General features: G+C 43.1%; 1 protein-coding gene across 2 annotated transcripts in view; it reads left to right on the top strand.

Annotated features, from left to right (window-relative positions):
• Nucleotides 1–20,111, top strand: part of DGUOK (deoxyguanosine kinase) — a 74,355-nt gene that overhangs the window by 36,905 nt on the left and 17,339 nt on the right. The window contains exons 2-3 of one of the 2 annotated variants that reach the window (XM_050754512.1): nucleotides 2,756–2,974; nucleotides 16,067–16,179. In XM_050754512.1, the coding sequence (XP_050610469.1) occupies nucleotides 2,833–2,974; nucleotides 16,067–16,179 (255 nt within the window). In that variant the 5' untranslated portion in view covers nucleotides 2,756–2,832. Of the gene's footprint in view, nucleotides 1–1,186; nucleotides 1,234–2,755; nucleotides 2,975–16,066; nucleotides 16,180–20,111 lie in introns of those variants that run through there. The other variant, XM_050754513.1, reaches the window with a different exon arrangement.

Raw genomic sequence — 20,111 nt, 5'->3', positions numbered from 1 at the left:
CTGTTGGTAAGAATGTGGGACAACCAGAACTCTCTCTCACTGATGATGGTGGTGTCAACGGCTGGCCACTTCACCATAAAATTTTTAAAAATAATTTTTAGGAGCTCTGTTACTGGTAGAGGGTGTCCAGGTTCTTGGCATTTTGAACAAAGAATTGGACAAAACGCACAAAGCAAGGAAAGAATGAAGCAACAAAGCACAGATTTATTGCAAACCAAAAAACACTCCCCAGTGTAGGAGGGGTCCAAGCAAGCAGCAATTATAGAATTTTCTGGCGTTGGCCGGGCACGGTGGCTCAAGCCTGTAATCCCAGCACTTTGGGAGGCCGAGACGGGCGGATCACGAGGTCAGGAGATCGAGACCATCCTGGCGAACACGGTGAAACCCCGTCTCTACTAAAAATACAAAAAACTAGCCGGGCGAGGTGGCGGGCGCCTGTAGTCCCAGCTACTCGGGAGGCTGAGGCAGGAGAATGGCGTAAACCTGAGAGGCGGAGCTTGCAGTGAGCTGAGATCTGGCCACTGCACTCCAGCCTGGGCGACAGAACGAGACTCCGCCTCAAAATAAATAAATAAATAAATAAATAAATAAACGCCAGAAAATTCTTTTGTTTTTTTTTTTGTTTGTTTGAGACGGAGTCTCGCTCTGTCGCCCAGGCTGGAGTGCACTGGCCGGATCTCAGCTCACTGCAAGCTCCGCCTCTCAGGTTTACGCCATTCTCCTGCCTCAGCCTCCCGAGTAGCTGGGACTACAGGCGCCCGCCACCTCGCCCGGCCAGTTTTTTTTTTTTTTTTTTTTTTAAAGTAGAGACGGGGGTTTCACCGGGTTAGCCAGGATGGTCTCGATCTCCTGACCTCGTGATCCGCCCGTCTCAGCCTCCCAAAGTGCTAGGAGCACAGGCTTGAGCCACCGTGCCCAGCCTTCTGGCGTTTAAATACCTCCTAGAGGTTTCCTATTGGTTACTTGGTGTACACCCTATGTAAATGAAGTAGTGGCCAGCGATCAGTCTGTTTTTTTTTTTTTTTTTTTTTTTTTTTTTTTTTTTTTTTTTTTTTTTTTTTTTTTTTTTTTTTTTTTTTTTTTTTTTTTTTTTTTTTTTTTTTTTTTTTTTTTTTATTGGTTGCAGGAGGGGACCAATCAGAGGCTGAAGTGAAGTTACGAAGTTTTACCTTATGCAACTAAAGAGTTGGCCTGCCACCAGCCTGATTGATTGCCCGAGGACACCAATCAGAGGTACTTTCAGTTTTTCATCTGCCACCCAGAAAAGCCGGGGTTGCAAAGGGATTAGCTTCTGGTCCTTTTGTTACTTGGGCTGCAAAGCTGGGATTTTCCTTTTGATTTAGTTCTAGGAAGTCAACCTGAATCGGCCTTAGGTTCCCTGTCTCCAGACCCTATTTTCCTGCCTGGTAACTTTTAGGAGATTAATACCTGCCTGCAGACAATTTATTCGTTTAACTTTCACAATGCTCCTGAGGCAGCAAGATCCTGGAGAGGCAGAGAGCCTCTCAAGGTTTTTAGGATGAATATTTCCAAGTCTGAGTTTACATAAGTTAAATAAATGTAAGCAGTATTTTATTTATTTATTTATTTTTACAGAAGTGGCTGCTGGAGTGGAGATGGGAATGGGTAGGACTTTAGCCGCTCCAGTAGCCATTAACGCCCCACCCTGGTTATCCTAACAAAATTCGGTGTATTAAAAAAAAAAGTTCTTAATATATAAACATGACCTCAGCCATCCTATATATACATCAACATAAGAAAAAGGTCCTGTGCTTTCTATGGGAACAGCTTAGGTATCCCAGCCCCGGTCCTTCTCCAGCCCCCTTTGCCATCAGATCCTTGTCTTCTAGAACCTACCACACCTGAGTTGTGCCTGAAGGCCGGTTTGGCCTGTTGACTCCCGGTTTTGACTCTGGTGATTCAAGCGACTGGAACTAGAAGCACCATTTAACAACATTTCGTAAATCATTAGTTCTGAGGTTGTTATGACGACGGGGCGTGGCAGTCCGGCCTCACCTGTGGCAGCAGCTTAGGTCCCTGCCCTTCTGTAGAGCACACTTCACCGACAGCAGGACTTAGGTTTTATACACCGGCAAGTCTCTACCCGCCATTGCTTACGTGCACAGAACCCAACCTACCAGGTTTAAACGATTTCCAGTCACATACCTAAGCCACCACCACCTTATCCTGAAGGGATTTTTGGCTATAATGCGAATCGATTGACCGAACATTTATTTACTTACTCAAGACACAAACTAAGAGATGGGGTGTAACTGATTATCTGTTAATTTAGTCAATAATATGCCAGCATTGTGCAGGGAATTACAGGGAATAGGAAAAAGTTAAATTTGTGTAAATCATCAGATTGAGTCATTTTCCTACTTTAAAACTTCCATTTTCTTGCAGTATTAAAAACCAGACAACAAGCACCTGGGGGAAAAAAATCCCCTTAAAATTAGTTTCTATTTTTAATTTGTCTTCAGTTATAAAATTTATTTTAAAGTTACACAAAAATGAGGTGGTTGGACTGTGGAGTTATGTCTCTTAAAATGTTATTTATCCAATGAACAAAAACCGAGGAGCCACTCACACCGCAAATCCTGTTACTAGCAAATTCTGCACCCTTGTAAAACCCTTCCTTCTCGCAACGCTTCTTTACAAACATCGCGAGAGCAGAGCGGTCTCTTGGGCGCACCCCGTCGCATGTTCAACCCCACCCACTTCCTGCCTGACGATCTCCTTACGTCAGCGGTGCGCTGGAGCGAGTGAGCAGCGGTACCTAGGGCGGAAGTGCTCTCCGCGGAAGTGATCGCTGTGCGAATCGTGGGTGGGATGGCCGCGGGCCGCCTCTTTCTAAGTCGGCTTCGAGCACCCTTCAGTTCCATGGCCCAGAGCCTACTCGAGGGCGTTCCCTTCTCCAGGGGCCTGCACGCGGGGCGCGGGCCCCGAAGGCTCTCCATCGAAGGCAACATTGGTAAGGGCCGGAAAGCGACTGCCAAGCCTTGGCCTCCGCCACGCAGGTGACAGAGGCTGGGAAAGGAGCTGGGCTCGGAATGGCCCGCGTCTGATGCGGCCGGCCTCTCTTTCTGGGCTGCGAGGAGGGCCTTTCCCCTCGCAAAGTGCACTGTGGATCTTTGCCGCCTTGATTTTTAGAGTATCGGGCCTCATTACCCGCCCACAGGGACACCTTTGTTGGGGCATAAAAGCCACGCAGTTAGTGGCTAGGACAAGAATTTTATTAGCTGTTTGTAATAGATCGAAATTGAAGCGACAAGCGGGTGCAGTTTATTTGTTCTCCTAGATAGGGTTGCCATATTTAGCAAAAATTAAAAATAATATCCAGTTAAAATAGAATTTAAGATAACGAATAATTTTTAGTGTGTGTCCAATGCAATATTTGGGGCATCCTTACACCAAAACAACAACGAAATCACTCATTGAAAGTTCATATTTAACTGTGTCCTGTATTTTATCTGGCAACCCTATTCTAAGAGAGTTCCTAAACTTAAGTCCTTCAAATACCACATTCACAGTTTTTGTGCCTGTGCTAGTTGCATGATAATTTCTTAAGGCTTTTCTTAGAAGAACCTCACTTTTTAACTTAAAAACATGTATTAAATTAAAAATAATTTTGTTACAAGAATGAGACCAGTATCTTGAATAAAAAGTAGTCAAAAAGCAAAATGAAGGCAAAACATTTCAATTTAATATTAATAAATTCTGACTTGATACTTTTACCTGCCAAGGTACTGAGCCCTAAAAGGGGCTTAGCAAGTGTTGAGTACTGAAGACATTCTAGCAGCAAACTGACAATTTCTTTTTTTATTCATTCAACAAATCACCTTTTGAGCCACTTCCATATGCCAGCACTGTTCTTGGCCTGGAGAATACAGCTGTGAATAGAAGAAATAGAAATCTCTGCTCTCATGGAACTCAAGTAGGGAGAGATAGACAAAAAACAACACGAATTAAGCAAGGTGAACAATATGTTAGAGAGTAATGAGTATGATGGAGAAAAATCAGGGATGAAGAATTGAGGGAAGCTTTTATTTTATTTGAGATGGAGTGTCACTCTTGTTGTCCAGGCTGGAGTGCAGTGGCTTGATCTCGACTCACTGCAACCTCAGCCTCTCTGGTTCAAGCGATTCTCCTGCCTTAGCCTCCCGAGTAGCTGGGATTAGAGAATGCACCTGCCACCACACCCAGCTAATTTTTGTTTTATTATTAGAGACAGGGTTTCACCATGTTGGCCAGGCTGGTCTTGAACTCCTGACTTCAGATGATCCGCCTGCCTCGGCCTCCCAAAGTGCTGGGATTATAGGTGTGAGCCACCGTGCCTGGCCGAAGTTGTCATTTTAAATAAAATAAGCAAGGCCTCACTGAGGTGACATCTGAGCAAAAAACTGAAGAAGGTGAGGGAGCAAACCATGTGGATACCCGGGAGAAGAATCTTCTAAGCACAGTGAAAAGCAATTGGAAAGGCCCTGAGGTGGAATAGGAGGGAAGTTACTGTGGCTGAACTTGAGTGAGCAAGGACGGTAGGGAAATGAGGGCAGAAGCCCAAGGGTTGGCCAGATTTTTATAGGCCTTATCATGGGTTTTTAATCTTACTGAGATGGGTAGCCATTGGAAGCTTTGAGGAGTCAAGCGACAGTTTTACTTAGATTATAAAAAGATCACTGTGGCTGATATGTTGAAAGTAAAGGGTGTTAAGTGGTATTGCAATAATTATGGTATGTTGGACCTTTGTGAAAGTGGTGAGACATGATTGGATTCTGGTTATACTTAGTTATATGTTAACAAAAATTGAGTTACATTTTAAGTAAAATTTAACAGTGGAAGTGGTGAGAAATGATTGGGTTCTAGTTATATTTTAAGGTAGGGCCAATTGGATTTGGTGACAGGTTGAATGCAGAGTGTAAGATAAAGAGAGGGGCCAATGATGACTCCAGTTATTTTGACTTGAGTACTTGAAAGATAGACTCCTGATTTTCTTTATTTCCTCCTTTCCTTCTTTCTCCCCTCTCTTCCCCTCCCTTGGTGGGGTTTTGCCCTGTTGCCCAGGCTAGAATACAGTGATGCGATTGCATCTCACTGCAGCCTGCCTCCCAGGCTCAAGCCATCCTCCCACCTTAGCCTCTTGAGTAGCTGCAACCACAGGTGTTTGCCACTATGCCTGGCTGATTTTTTATATTTATTGTAGAGATGGGGTCTCACTGTATTTCCCAGGCTGTTCTTGAACTCCTGGGCTCAAGTGATCGTCCTGCCTTGGCCTCCCAAAGTGCTAGGATTACAGGCGTGAGCCTTGGTTTTAAGCATGTTAGGTTTTTACATGCCTATTAATATCCAAGTAGAGGTGTTGGATAGGTAGTTGGATATGTAAGTTCAGAATTAGGGTCTTCCTGGACTGGAGCTGTAAATGTAGGTGGTACTTAATGCTAGAAGACTATGTGTTGATGGAAAGGACTGAGCCCTGGGCATGCAAATATTATGAGACTGGGGAGGTGGGAAGGAATAAGCAGAGACAGAGAAGGAATGCCCACTGAGACAGGAGAAAAAAACAGAATGATATCCTGGAAGCCAAGTGAAGAAGGTGTTCAGTGGGAGGGAATGATCAGCTGTGTTATACTGTTTAAGTAAATGAAGGTCTTTGGTGAACTCGAACAGTTTTAGGAGTGTTAGGAGTGAAAGCCTAATCCGTATAGGTTCAAGGAGAATGGGAGGTGAGGAGAGTGGGTTAAGATAACTGGAAGTTTTTAGAAAGGGAAGTCATGGGGTGGTAGCTGAAATTAGAAGACGGTATGAGAGTTTAACATTTTAAATTTTCTTTTCGTAAGAAGAATTAGAGCAGGTTTGTAAGTTGACGGAAGTGGTCTAGTAGAAAGGAGGAAAACTGGTAAATTGGGACAGAGGATAGAATTGCTGGAGTGATTTTTAAGCAAGAAAGAATGGGATCTATTGCCCAGTGGGAAAGAATTTAGCCTTAGCTAGGAGCACAATTCGTCCCTAGTAACAGGAGTGATAGCAAAATATATGAGCACCAACTTGAGTGGGTGCGGTGGGAACTTGGGAAGATCTTTTGGTTGTGTCTGTCTTTTTTTTTTTTTTTTTTTTTTTTTTTTTTTGTGAGCCGGAGTCTTGCTCTCTCCCAGTCTGGAGTGTAGTGGCGCCATCTCGGCTCACTGCAAGCTCTGCCTTCCAGGTTCACGCCATTCTCCTGCCTCAGCCTCCTGTGTAGCTGGGACTACAGGCACCTGCCACCACGCCTGGCTAATTTTTTATTTTTTTATTTTTTTATTTTTTAGTAGAGACAGGGTTTCACCATGTTAGCCAGGATGGTCTCAATCTTCTGACCTTGTGATCTGCCCCCCTCGGCCTCCCAAAGTGCTGGGATTACAGGCGTGAGCCACCGCGCCCGGCCTGGTTGTGTCTGTTTTCAGCGTGAAATAGGAAGAAAGGTCATCAGCTAAGAGTGAATGTGGAGACACGACTTGAAATACTCTAGTGAATAAGCAAGAGAAATGTTAAATTGCTGGGTACCATTTAGGACCCACTTGGAGTTAGTGGTCATGAATTTAAAGTGAGACCAGTCACCATGGCTGCGTGTTTTTCTCCAGCCAAATCGGAAACATCGAAAGGAATGGGAAAGGAGAGTCCTGCTATTTGCCTGATGATGTTATTATTTAAATACGTTTTGTACTGTACTTTGAGAAACACACCCCTAAAGGAAGCTCTGTCCTCAAAGCCCAGAGAGAGAACAGGGTATATATCACAAAGTAACTTAGGACAGGTCTGACCTTTGCTTCTTAACCTTCTCAAATTTCTCTGCTTCTTTCTTGCTTTCTCATGCAACAGAGGCTTACTGAGTGAGGACTAAGACTCCACTCTCATGCTAAGCATAGCAGTGAATAGGTTACAGTTCCTGTCCTTCAAGGAGCTCACAACCAAATGGGAGAAACAGACTTGACATAATTTTCTTTTCTTTTCTTTTCTTTTTTTTTTGAGACAGTCTCACTCTGTCACCCAGGCTGGAGTGCAGTGGCACTATCTCAGCTCACTGCAACCTCCGCCTCCTGGGTTCACGCCATTCTCCTGCCTCAGCCTCCTGAGTAGTTGGGACTACAGGTGCCCACCATCACGCCTGGCTAATTTTTTGTATGTTTTAGTAGAGATGGGGTTTCACCATGTTAGCCAGGATGGTCTTGATCTCCTGACCTTGTGATCCACCAGCCTTGGCCTCCCAAAGTGCTGGGATTACAGGCGTGAGCCACCGCGCCCCTCTGACTCGACATAATTTTCATACTGTGTGGTGAGATCCGTGATTGGGCATGGAAAGCCAGAATCTCTGGGGTAGGAATTCCCAAGAGGAAGGAGAGGAAAAAGTATTTCAAGCATAGAAAGCAACATGTGCCAAGGTGGTGAAGCCTGAAGAAACATATGCAGTTTTTTGTTTTTGTTTATGTTTTTAAGACGGAGTCTCATTCTGTCACCCGGGCTGGAGTGCAGTGGTGTGATCTCATCTCGCTGCAACCTCCACCTCCCAGGTTCAAGTGATTCTCCTGCCTCAGCCTCCCAGGTAGCTGAGACTACAGGCATGTGCCATCATGCCTGACTAACACATGCAGTTTTAATGGAAGGGAAATAGTTGGATGTGCCTGGAGTTGAAGGGACCTGTGAAAGCGTGACAGAACAAGAGATTGGAAGGGTGGGATTTGCCATATGTCGAAGAGCCTTGTGGACCATGCTAGTTTGTCCTGTTGGCAGTGGGAGGCTGTTAAACACTTGAAGCCAGTGTGTGCCATGACCAGATTAATTTTAAAAAGGAAACTGTGTAGGATGAGAAAGAAAGCTCCATAAAACAGGCACTTTCTTTGTATATTTTGTTTGCTGCAGTACCCATAGTGCCTTGCATCCAGTTTGTTGGATGAATGAATAGATGAATTGGAACAGAGTTGAGTCTGTGCACTAGTTTTGTGGCTATTGGAGTAATTGGAGGGAGGAAAGATGCAGGCCTGAATAGAAGAACTGGAGAGACAGAGAAGTGATGGTGTGAGAGAGATTTTGGAAGTGGGATTGACAGGATGTGGTGGCCACTTGGAGGCGAGGGATGAGGAGGAGTAGAGGAGGGTGACACTGAGGTTCATCAGGAATAAAGGGAATAAAGGAAGAGGCGGTCTGGGGAGGGTAGAGTGATATGTTTTGTATGAGGTTCCTGTGAGACATAGAGGTGTTCTGAGACAGATTGGAATATATGCCTGAAGTCAAGAGAGTCTGGAGATGGGTGCTGAGGTTTCAGATGTGGAAGTTGTTGACTGGTGGGGCGTAGTTGTTGAAGCCTTGGAAGTAAATGGCAGTTGCCCCAAAAAAGGGTGATGCGAAATGGAATGGGGGAACCTAATCTGACTCTTTTTTCCTTTCATCTCCCACTACTCTTCATCACCCCACACACCCTGATGACTCTCCCTAGACAGAATTAGTCACTGCCTCCTCTGTGGGCTGACATAACATTTTGTACCCACAACTGCTGCAGCACTTGAGTTCTGCTGAGCTTGTTTGCACATTCACCACCTTCCTTGGGCTCTGACCACTCAGTGTGCTGTTCATCTTTGTATTGCTGACACCTAACGCCCGCCTTGACCCAGTGTACTCAGTACTGACCAGATTCTTGAATCCTGTGCTGTGATATCCATGTGGAAGTTAGGCATTGGTACCCACACAGGGAATATACTAAACTGCTTTTTAAATCAAGAGTGAGCATCTTCTCTAATCACAGGTAACATCCTCAAGCAAATCAGATTGAGAGCACCCATTCAGGAAACCTGAACAGGGAAGGTGAACCCCTGTCCTAACCAAAATTAGGTATGTTTGGAGGGGGTTTTCTTGTATTCCTTCTGCTCTAAGTCCTGTTATTCTGATCCTGAAGGTGCAGACAGTGGCATGTAAGGAAAATTGATCAGTGAAGTAGCAACTAATGGCATCTAGCATGACTTACGAAGATATAAGATTATAAGATGTGTGATTGAAAGTCAAAAGCTTGGTACCTAGAACCCCTGAAAATCTAAAACATAAAACACTTAGCCTCTCTTCTAAGACTGTTCATCCCTACAGTATATTATCATCATCTTGTGATTATCTTACGATTACAAGCCTAAATTGAAGAAAAGATTGCTGTATGAAATCTCACTGTCAGTAAGTCATCTCAGCATTTTTACTTGATGTTCAAAGACCCAACCAGAGAAGAGGAAACTCTTTTGCACTTTTCAATCAAGAGACTTAAACATAAAGCAGTAGAGGGCTTCCCTAATAACATGTTTCCTCCAGCATTCAAAATTAGTGACTTCACATCACTAATATGTGTCTTTTACTTATTTTGAGTATAAATGGTTGGGCAAAGAATCCTTGGGAAAAAATAGCCTATTTATATCAAATACTGTGTAGTGGATTCTCTGTGCCTGTGACTCACCTCCTTTCATCCATCTATCACTGTTCTCATACTCAGGATGCAAAGGTTCAGTCTCTGTCTTTAAAAGTGAGCTCCCAGTCTAGCTGGAGGGAGTGATGAGTGAACAAATAATTACAGTGTAATCCTTTGGTAAACCAGAGCAGGCAGTAATTAACTCTGCCTAGAGATGAAGTGGAGCTGGAGAGAGTTCAAGGAGGCTTCGCAGAGAAGGTGGCAGTGGAAAGCTGAATCACCTGGTAGGCAAGGCAGGGAGGAGGGGATGCCAGATCAGTAAGAGTCTTTTGTGCTAAACAGATGAGTTTGGATCATAGGAAGGTGTGAGGAAGTTTTTTGGCCTCTTTTTTTTTTCGTAAACAGTTTTTCATGAAAAAAAGGCATCAAAGTAAAATGTATTAAGTTTTTTTTAAGCCTGCTGACTGATTTTTATTAACTTTGCCTAGAATGCTTTTAAGCTTAGAGCCTGTGTGATCCTGAGTACTCTGTCTTGGGGTTGGAATATAACTTGAGGGCAAGCTCTCAGCCTAGATCATCATTTCAGTTATAGTACCTACCACTTGGTAGCTACTCCATAAACATTTGTTGATTGAATGAATGAGTAAGTGAATGAATGCAGCATCAAATACAGTATCTGAAATAAAGAGTTTAATTTTTTTTGGAAGGATTTTTTAAAAAAGACATTAGACAGTTTTATATGTTCTGACTGTTGGATTTTGGTAAAAGATTTCAGAATTGGATTTTTTTTCTCATGTTTTTCATCTTGTTCAGGAGATGAAAATGCCTAGAGGTGATAAATATAGGCTACTGTGAAATACAACTGTATTAGACGTAAAATAATGGGATCTGTTATTTTGGGTATTACATCATATGCTATCTTACTACTAGATTTTAGCATTACATAGCTATGGTAGGCATTGTCAGTTTATAGAAAATTTTGTGGGGGGAAAAAACCATGCCTTAGGAAAAGATGAGTGGTAACAACAGAACTCTCTGGCCCAGCTTGTGGAATGAGAATCGTGGAGCTAATGAAAATCAACATGTTGAAGTAATATACTCTTAAGAAAGTACCTTCCACCTTTTTGAAAGTCCTGGCAATATAACAACAGAGAACACCGGTGGCCAAGGTCCTAAGGGAAGGTTTGATGCTGCTTGTAAGATCCGATACCTTCCAAAATTCATAATACTAAGAGTATATTGAAAGATAGGCCGGGCGATGTGGCTGACGCCTGTCATCCCAGCACTTTGGGAGGCTGAGGTGGGCAGATCACCTGAGGTCAGGAGTTCGAGACCAGCCTGGCCAACATGGCGAAACCCTGTCTCTACTGAAAATACAAAAATTAGTCAGGTGTGGTGGCATGTGCCTGTAGTCCCAGTTACTCGGGAGGCTGAGAGGCTGGAGAATCAGTTGAACTCAGGAGTCAGAGGTTGCAGTGAGCTGAGATAGCCCCACTGCACTCCAGCCTGGGCAACAGAGCAAGACTCTGTCTCAAAAGAAAAAAAAAAAAGAAAAGAAAGATAACAGCAGTGGCCCGGTGCAGTGGCTCACGCCTGTAATCCCAGCACTTTGGGAGGCCAAGGCAGGTGGATCGCTTGAACTCAGGAGTCTGAGACCAGCCGGGGCAACATGGTGAAACCCTGTCTCTGCCAAAAATACAAAAATTAGCTGGGCATGGTGGCACACACCTATAGTCCCAGCTACTCGAGAGGCTGAAGTAGGAGAGTCACTTAAATCCAGGAAGCGGAGGTTGCAGTGAGCCAAGATTGTGCCACTGCACTCCAGCCTGGGTGACAGCTAGACTCCGTCTCATAAACAAACAGTATATTGGGCAGGTCAAACATACTGGACCAGCTACCCAGCAGGCTGAGGTGAGAAGATCACCTGAGCCCGGGAGGCAGAGGTTGCTGTGAGCCAAGATCGCACCACTGCACTCCAGCCTGGGTGATAAGAGAGAGACCCCCATCTCGAAAGGAAAGGTAGCAGCTAAGCTGGGATCTAACTAAATTGCAGTAAGTCTGAGATAATGATATCATAAGAGATTGACTGAAGAAGTAGGCTTTCTCTAGACAGGGGTGTTCTGATCACTAGGAGGAGGCCTCTGAAGCAGTGGAGAGCCAAACACCACCACTCTTACGAACCCCCTGTGAACACCTTGAAACATTTGTCAAAACAGACAAAAAACACCCCAGCAGGAAGGAAAAAAATGTATATTATGAACAGGTATCACAGCACTGAGAAAGTTATACTGTGTCTGGCTTTAATAAAAACATATAACTTTGAATTATTTTTTAAAGTAATTATTCCACATCTGTGGGTGGTACCTGGCACAGCTCAGTTCCAGTGGAATTAGTTTAAGAAATACTGCCCTGTAGTGAATTACTCAGGCTCTCCAAGCCCCAGAAACATGGATGGCACAGCTCTTAGGACCTTTCACCACCATTTACTGTCATTGTATGCTGAAGCTGCCTTCTGATTACTAAACTGGCTTTCCAGAAGCCTTGGAATGGAGAATGGGTTACAGAGTACCCTGGGTATTAGATGTTATTGTTCCAGTCATTGGAACTGTGTATTTCCTGTTACATCTAATTTGTTGGCATTCCAGAATTTATGTGTTTAAATTGCATGAGTCAATTTCTTGGAGTCCTGACTGCTCTTAGATGAACTAATAGTGTCTGACCTCAGAGCCCTTCCTTTCCATCTGCAACAGTTTTTTTAAGGTAATTGTTTTTAACTTTTAAAAAATATAAGTAATTCTGGCCAGGTGCGGGGGCTCACGCCTGTAATCCCAGCACTTTGGGAGGCCGAGGTGGGTGGATCACGAGGTCAGGAGATCGAGACCATCCTGGCTAACACGGTGAAACCCCGTCTCTACTAAAAATACCAAAAAATGGGGCCGGGCGCGGTGGCTCAAGCCTGTAATCCCAGCACTTTGGGAGGCCGAGACGGGCGGATCACGAGGTCAGGAGATCGAGACCATTCTGGCTAATATGGTGAAACCCCGTCTCCACTAAAAAAAAATACAAAAAAAAATTAGCTGGGTGCGGTGGCGGGCGCCTGTAGTCCCAGCTACTCGGGAGGCTGAGGCAGGAGAATGGCGGGAACCTGGGAGGCGGAGCTTGCAGTGAGCTGAGATCCGGCCACTGCACTCCAGCCTGGGCGACAGAGCGAGACTCCGTCTCAAAAAAAAAAAAAAAAAAAACCAAAAAATTAGCCAGGCGTGGTAGCGGGCGCCTGTAGTCCCAGCTACTTGGGAGTCTGAGACAGGAGAATGGCGTGAACCCGGGAGGCGGAGCTTGCAGTGAGCTGAGATCACATCACTGCACTCCAGCCTGGGTGATGGAGCTAGACTCCGTCTCAAAAACAAAAAAAAATTTATATATATATATATATATATATATATATACACACATGTATGTATGTATATATGTAATTCTAACAATTACTCAATCCCAGCCATCTAACAAATCAGCTACGTTTATCTTTTCATATTCATTAAAATGACTTTTTAGCTATTAAATAGCAGGGACCATATTTTAGACTTGTTAAACAACCTACAATCTAAATATTGACCATCTGGCCAAATATTTTAAGCAAGGGCTTACTCAGGGCAGACAGGTATCTGATAATATACACATTCAACCACTTGGCACCTAACCAGTGTGGTAGGAATTCAGAGCTAGAGAAGTAATGAAGAAATGGGACCTCAGGCTTGCTGGGGGAAAGGATTTAGACACAGGCCTGGAAGAGCAGGGGAGGGCATTTATTCATTGGAGTGTGGGAAGAGCAGGGATTGAACAGATGTGAAGAAGCACACACAAGTTAGGTGGAGGTGGGGACTGAGAGATGAGCGTGACTGTACAAATCTACAGATTCATGCTGTTTGTTCTTATCCTGCCTATTCAGAGAGGAGTTGGGGTGGCATATAGTAAATGTCATCTATTAAATGTGTGGGTTCTTGTGCTGAGACATCAGCACCCCAATCAGTAACCATAAGTGGAAGGATGCCCCCCTTCTTTCCCTTGAGATAGATTACTTCTGATAGAGGAGACTGAGGTCCAGATACAGTCTTTTTTTTTTTTTTTTTTTTTTTTTTTTTTGGAGACAGAGTCTCGCTCTGTGCCCCAGGCTGGAGTGCAGTGGCGCAATCTCGGCTCACTGCAAGCTCCGCCTCCCAGGTTCACGCCCTTCTCCTGCCTCAGCCTCCCGAGTAGCTGGGACTACAGGCGCCCGCCACCGTGCCCGGCTAATTTTTTGTATTTTTAATAGAGACGGGGTTTCACCGTGGTCTCGATCTCCTGACCTTGTGATCTGCCCGCCTCGGCCTCCCAAAGTGCTGGGATTACAGGCGTGAGCCACCGCGCCCGGCCCAGATACAGTCTTAAGATTCATTTCTTATTTTTCACAAATACAGGTTTCAGAGAGAACTGAAATTAGTAATATACTGTGTATTTTATTCATTTGGCCAGGTCATTAGGTTGCAGTTTGTTTTCTACCCTGGAGGAGCCCCATTCTCTAGCTGGAGAAACACAATGACAGGTGCAGTGATGGAGTCTCACCCAGAATACCAAGCCAAGCACAAAGGAGGACTAGCTAATCCAGCTCAGAGGTATCAGGATCTGGGAAGGCTTCACACAGGAGGTACATCTAAACAGAACCTTGAGGATTGAGTAGGCGTTGGTCAGGTGAGGAGAGGAGAGGAGGCGCTTCGGGAAATGGGAAAGCATATGCAAAGTCATATTTGCAAGAGAACATGGCATGATTGGAGTTTGGTCCTGCAGGAGTGTAGGCTCCCTAAAGGAAAGCCGAGGCCAGAGAGGCATACACAGGGATCAGATCTTGTTGTGTCTTGCAGACCATGTTAAAGAGTTTGGAGTTTGTCATGAAGCTTGTTCAGGTCTTAGCTCAGATGTCACTAACTTCCCATTGCCCTTAGAATAGAATTCAGCCCTCTTACCATGGCCACAAGGCCCTATGTGACCTGGCCCTGGACTGCCCATGTGGCCACGTCCATCTTGAGCCACTCCTCCGTCGCTTGCCCTTGCTGTAGCCAATAGGGAGTTGTCAAAAGATTGTAAGCAGTGTTATTTCATGTTCAGTCTGGCCACAGTACGGAGCATGGATTGAAGAGAGCAAGGCCAGCATCAGAAAGGCAAGAGATGATAAGAGGCTGGTCTTGAGCATGGAGGTGGGAATAGAGAGAAAAAGACAAATATGAAAAATTTAGAAGCAAATGCAGAAGGATTTAGTGGCCACCGAGGTTTGGCAGAGGAGGGACTTCTGTCAGTGAGTGGATGGTGTGTTCATACCCTGAGGTCTGGGATACAGGAGGAAGCTCAGTTTGGTGGGAAAGATGATTAGTTCATTTAGGAAATATGTTGACTTTGAGGTGTTTGTGGAATGTCCCAAGTGGAGATGTCTGGAGGGTTCTTGAATAGAGTCTCTGGAGCTCAGGGAGGTATGGGCCAAACATTGGTATAAATGGGAAAAGATAACTTGAATGTTGTGTTACTAGGTTGATTCCATCTCCAAAATATTTCTCGAAACAACCACTACTTTTCACTCCTCTGCTATCACCCAGGGGCAAGCTGCTATATCTTTTAACTAGCCTGCTTGCTTCTGCTTCATCCCATTCTTACGTAGCTGGTGGAGTGATCTTTTAAAAATGAGAAGGAGTCTTATAATTTTCCTACTTAAAACCAATCCTCACTAACTTCCCATTGCCCTTAGAATAGAATTCAGTCTTCTTACCATGACTACAGAGCCCTGTGTGACCTGGCCCCGGACTCCCTCTCTGTGTGGCTACACCCATTTTGAGACACTTCTCCATCACTTACTCATGCTGTAGCCATACTGTATGGCTTCTTCTAGGGCCTCAAACTTCTGTATTGTATGTCAACTTCTTTCTCTCTTTCAGGTCTTTGTGCATGCTACTCCCTTTGCATGAATTGTCATCTTTTCATTTTTTCAAAGGAGTCTTCTTTGACCTCCTGGGCTATATTAGTGCCATCCTGCATTTTTTCCTAGCACCTAACACAGTTTGTTAGTAGTTAATTTTGTGTTTGTCTACTATCTGTCACCCATACAAGCTCTGTGAGGGCAAAATCCATTCTGTGTTTTGTTTGCCATTGTACCCACAGTGCCCGACAGTCCTGAGCACATAGTCAGCACTCCATGAATATTTTTTAGATTTGTTGAATGAATGAGATTATAATCATTTTTATTTTTTATCTTGAAAAACTAAGAAATTTTACACTGTCACAGCACAAATAGAATGGTGACTCAAGTGATAGAACTTACAGAACTGATTTCATCTACTTTTACATTTTCAACTGTTATTAAATGCTCTGCCTCTGGAAGGTTGAGACATGGAAATTGCAAATTAAATCTTGAAGGAATTTTTCCTCCCTATTGGCTGTATTCATTATAGCGGCTCTGGTTGGCATGGATTGATCTGTTATCAGTCTAACAATGGTATGGCTGCTGAGATTGAAATTCAGAAAACTGATACTTGTTCCCTTGAGTTGGGCGTTTGTGGCGGAGTTTAGTAGCAGCCTTCTCCTTCAGCCCTGATTTGGGAAGCATCCCAATACATGCTGTTTGCATTGCAGCTGTGGGAAAGTCCACGTTTGTGAAGTTACTCGCTAAAACTTACCCAGAATGGCACGTCGCTACAGAACCTGTAGCAACATGGCAGGATATCCAGGCTGCTGGCACCCAAAAAGTAAGTTTTTAGTTGTGGTGGGTAGTTGGCAGGCATGGGTGAATAATCTAATTGTCGTAATTTAATTTACTCTGCGTGGGTAAAGTAGCCCAGTTTGAGTATCCTTTTTAAAATAGCTTCATTCCAGAAAGCAGACCACATACACCAGAGAGGATATGACTTGTTTGAATATGTGTAGTTTTGATTTTTGTGGTTTTTATATGTCTATCTAAGTGACTGCCTCTGTTGTTTGTGGTTTCCCAAAGCATGTCCAACCATCATGGATGACTTTGAAGATGAATTTTGTCATTCCTACACTTAAGTATTTATATTATTACTGAAGCTAACCACTAGGATTAATAGCTAATTATAGTGATTTTAACTTTTTAAATAAAGTCTTAGAAATTGGAAGGGTTGTTAGAGAGGTTCCAGTCACACTTTGAGTCAATTGGAGAGGTAACAGCTAACATTTATGAGCACGTACTATGTGCCAGGCACTGTACTATGAGGTATAAGTACATTTCACTTATACCTCATGGCTTAGGCCGTGGTGTGAAGACTATGGCTTTGGCAGAGGCCGTAGGGTTGGTTTCCAGCCACATTAGTGTGAGTAAGGAAGGACCTGTTTGGACATGACCCTCAGAGGGAGCAGAAGCACCATGCCTCCTCAGGCACCATGAACTCCTCTTGCCGCCACCTGGAATATTCACTGAGTGGCACATTCCGGTTCTTAACTCTAATTGCTAAACAATTCTGCCTTTTAATGAGCCACATTGCACCCCTGTGACTCTGACTCATTGGTTCAAGTTCTACCCCCTAAGTCTTTTAACTTTTCCCCGTAACAACCCTATATATAGTTGAAGGTGATGATTTTCCTGTTCCTTCTCCCCCTCAAGTCTCTTTCCTTTTTTTTTTTTTTTTTTGACAGTCTCATTCTGTCACCCAGGCTGGGGTGCAATGGTGTGATCTCAGCCCACTGTAACCTCCACCTCCTGGGTTCAAGCGATTCTCATGCCTCAGCCTCCTGAGAGCTGAGACTAATGGGTGCATGCCACCATGCTAGGATAATTTTTGTATCTTTAGTAGAGACAGGGTTTCGCCATGTTGGCCAGGCTGGTCTCAAACTCCTGGGCTCAAGCGATCCACCCACCTTGGCCCCCAAAGTGCTGGGATTATAGGCATGAGTTACCATGCCTGATCAAGTCTTCTCTCTTTCAAGCCAAACACCTCCGATTTTCCTCCAGGCTATTCTTTACTCTGAAGTAACTTTACCTAAGTGATGAGTCCTAGTTTGTTCACTTTCCACTTTGAATTTACTAAGACTGCTACTTGGAGGTGAACAGGACATTCTGGATGTAGTCTAAGTGGGACCAGAGTATCATGGAACTTGTTCTGGGTGCCATTTTTTTGTATTCCAATCCAGAATTGTGTTAGCTTTTGTGGCTGGCATATCATGGCTATTGAGGATTTTTGCTTCTTAAGTTGTTTCTTTATACGTTTGTATGTGTGCCTGTGTGTGTATTTGTGAAATTAACTTTCCTATGCAGGAATAAATTATATCTTTTTCTGAGTATGCCACAGGTCACCTGTTGAGATTTCAAAATAAAGTCGTGGGCCACATAATGATGTTTCTGTCAATGTGTACAATGGTGGTCCTGTAAGATTATAACAACATATTTTTACTGTATCTTTTCTATGTTTAGATCAAAATACCATTGTATTATAATTGCCTGCAGTATTCAATACAGTAGCATGTGACACAGCTTTGTAGCCTAGGAGCAGTAGGGTATACCTTAAAGCCTAAGTGTGTGACAGGCTATCCCATCTAGGTTTGTGTGAGTACATTCTCTGATGGTCACACAGTGACAGAATTGTCCAATGACACATTTCTCAGAACATATTCCTGTTGTTAAGAGATACATGACTGCATGTCCACAATTGTTTGGTATTCCTCCCTTCAAGAAGTAGAGCGTTAATTCTTGCCTTGAACGTGGCTGGACTTTGTGATTTGTTTCCAGTAAATAGAAAGTAGCAAAAATAAGAAATACCTTTCCAGGGTAGGTCATAAGAGACAGGGTAGCTTCCATCTTGTTCTGGGGGAAGCCAGCTGCCGTGTCAGGAAGCAGCCTTTTCAAGGGGCCCACACGGAAGGAACTGAGGCCACCTGTGAACAGGTATGTGAGTCTTTTTAAAATTGTATCCTTCAGCCACAGTCCAGCCTTCAGGACAACTGTAGCCTCAGCCAACAGCTTGACTGAAACTTCATGAGAAACCCTGAGTCCCAGCCACCCAGCTAAGCTCCTTCCCAAATTCTCGCCTCATAGAAACTGAGATAATGAACGTTTTTGTTTAAGCCACTGAATTTGGCATAATTTGTTAGGCAGCAACAGATAACTAATCATCCTGTAATCCCATTATTCAGAGGTAAAATGGACATTTTTCTACAGAGAAAATGTATAGATTTACATGCACTTGCATAAATGTATAAAATATATATACATTTGCTTTTTGAAACAAAAATTGTGATTGCCACCTGTATGTCACTTAATAGACAAGATCTTCCTTTCACAGTGATGTCATTTTAATGGTTGTAGTGTACTGCATAATATGAATATTATTATTTAGTTATCCAGTCCTCTATTTTGAATAGTTTTCTAATTTCTTCCTATTATAAACAATGTTGCAATGATGAGTATCATTGTAGCTTTACTGTTTGTTTTTTACCATGTTTTGTTTATCTTTTTATTCTTCAATGAATTGCCTGTCCAAACCCCTTGCCTTGTTTTTTTCTATTGAAATCTTCATCTTTGTGTAATGGCTTCATAAAAACTCATTGCATGTTAAGTATATTAATTCTCATATATTTGTTTGTCATTTTTCTTTTTTTTTTTTTTTTTTTTTGAGATGGGGTCTTGCCCTGTGTCCCAGGCTGGTGTGTGGTGGTGTGATCTCTGCTCACTGCAACCTCCACCTCCCAAGTACAAGCAGTTCTCCCTGCCTCAGCCTCCTGAGTAGCTGCGATTACAGGTGCCTGCCACCACACCCAACTAATTATTGTATATTTAGTAGAAATGGGGTTTCACCATGTTGGCCAGGCTGGTCTCGAACTCCTGACCTCAGGTGATCCGCCTGACTTGGCCTCCCAAAGTGCTGAGATTACAGACGTGAGCCACTGTGCCCGGCCATGTCATTTTTCTTTTATCTTAGTATATAATATATTTTTACAATGTTATACATTTCAGTTTTTATGTAGTCTAACCTGTCCTTTTTTCCTCATAGTTAGCACATTTGATGTTAAGATTGTAGCCCATGAGTATGAAAATATCTTTATTTCTTTTTGTTGCTTTTGTGGTTTTATGTTTTATGTGACATTACAAGTTATAGGACTTTAATTTTTTCACAAATGGTTATCTACTTATCCAGTAGTATTCTTGTTTATTCTTGAGCAGAACATATATTTTGTTTTTATTGTGACTGAGATCTTTTTTCCATGTCATCTTCTGAAACTGGTTATTGCTGTTTTAATGGAAAACAGTTGATCGTTATATTTATCTTATATGACTTAATTTCTCATATTATTATTTTTTTATTTGGAGTTTTAGAAAATAATAGTTGTCTCTAAAATAGTAATCATTTGGAAGAGTTTTCTGATATCTGTACCACATTTCTATTTTCTTGTTTTCTTTCATTGGGTAGAACTTCTAGAGCCATATAAACTAATAGCAGTGAGGGTAGTTTCCTTATCTTGTTCTGTCATTAATGAAACTGCCTCTAATATATCAGTGTTAAGTTTGGTGTTTATTATTCATTTCAATAGACCATGTGGTAGACATACCCTTCTATTACTAGAATAGTAACTGTTTTTATCATGATGAAATGTTGAATTTCCATCAGCAACCTCTAGCATCTAGTGAGATAAACATGGGGTTTTTCTTTTTTTTTTTTTTTTTTTG

This window comes from Macaca thibetana, chromosome 13, assembly GCF_024542745.1.
Source record: "Macaca thibetana thibetana isolate TM-01 chromosome 13, ASM2454274v1, whole genome shotgun sequence".
Taxonomy (NCBI): Eukaryota; Metazoa; Chordata; class Mammalia; order Primates; family Cercopithecidae; genus Macaca; species Macaca thibetana.
Note: the sequence above shows the minus strand (reverse complement) of the source record. Positions and strands in the feature narration are given on the sequence as shown.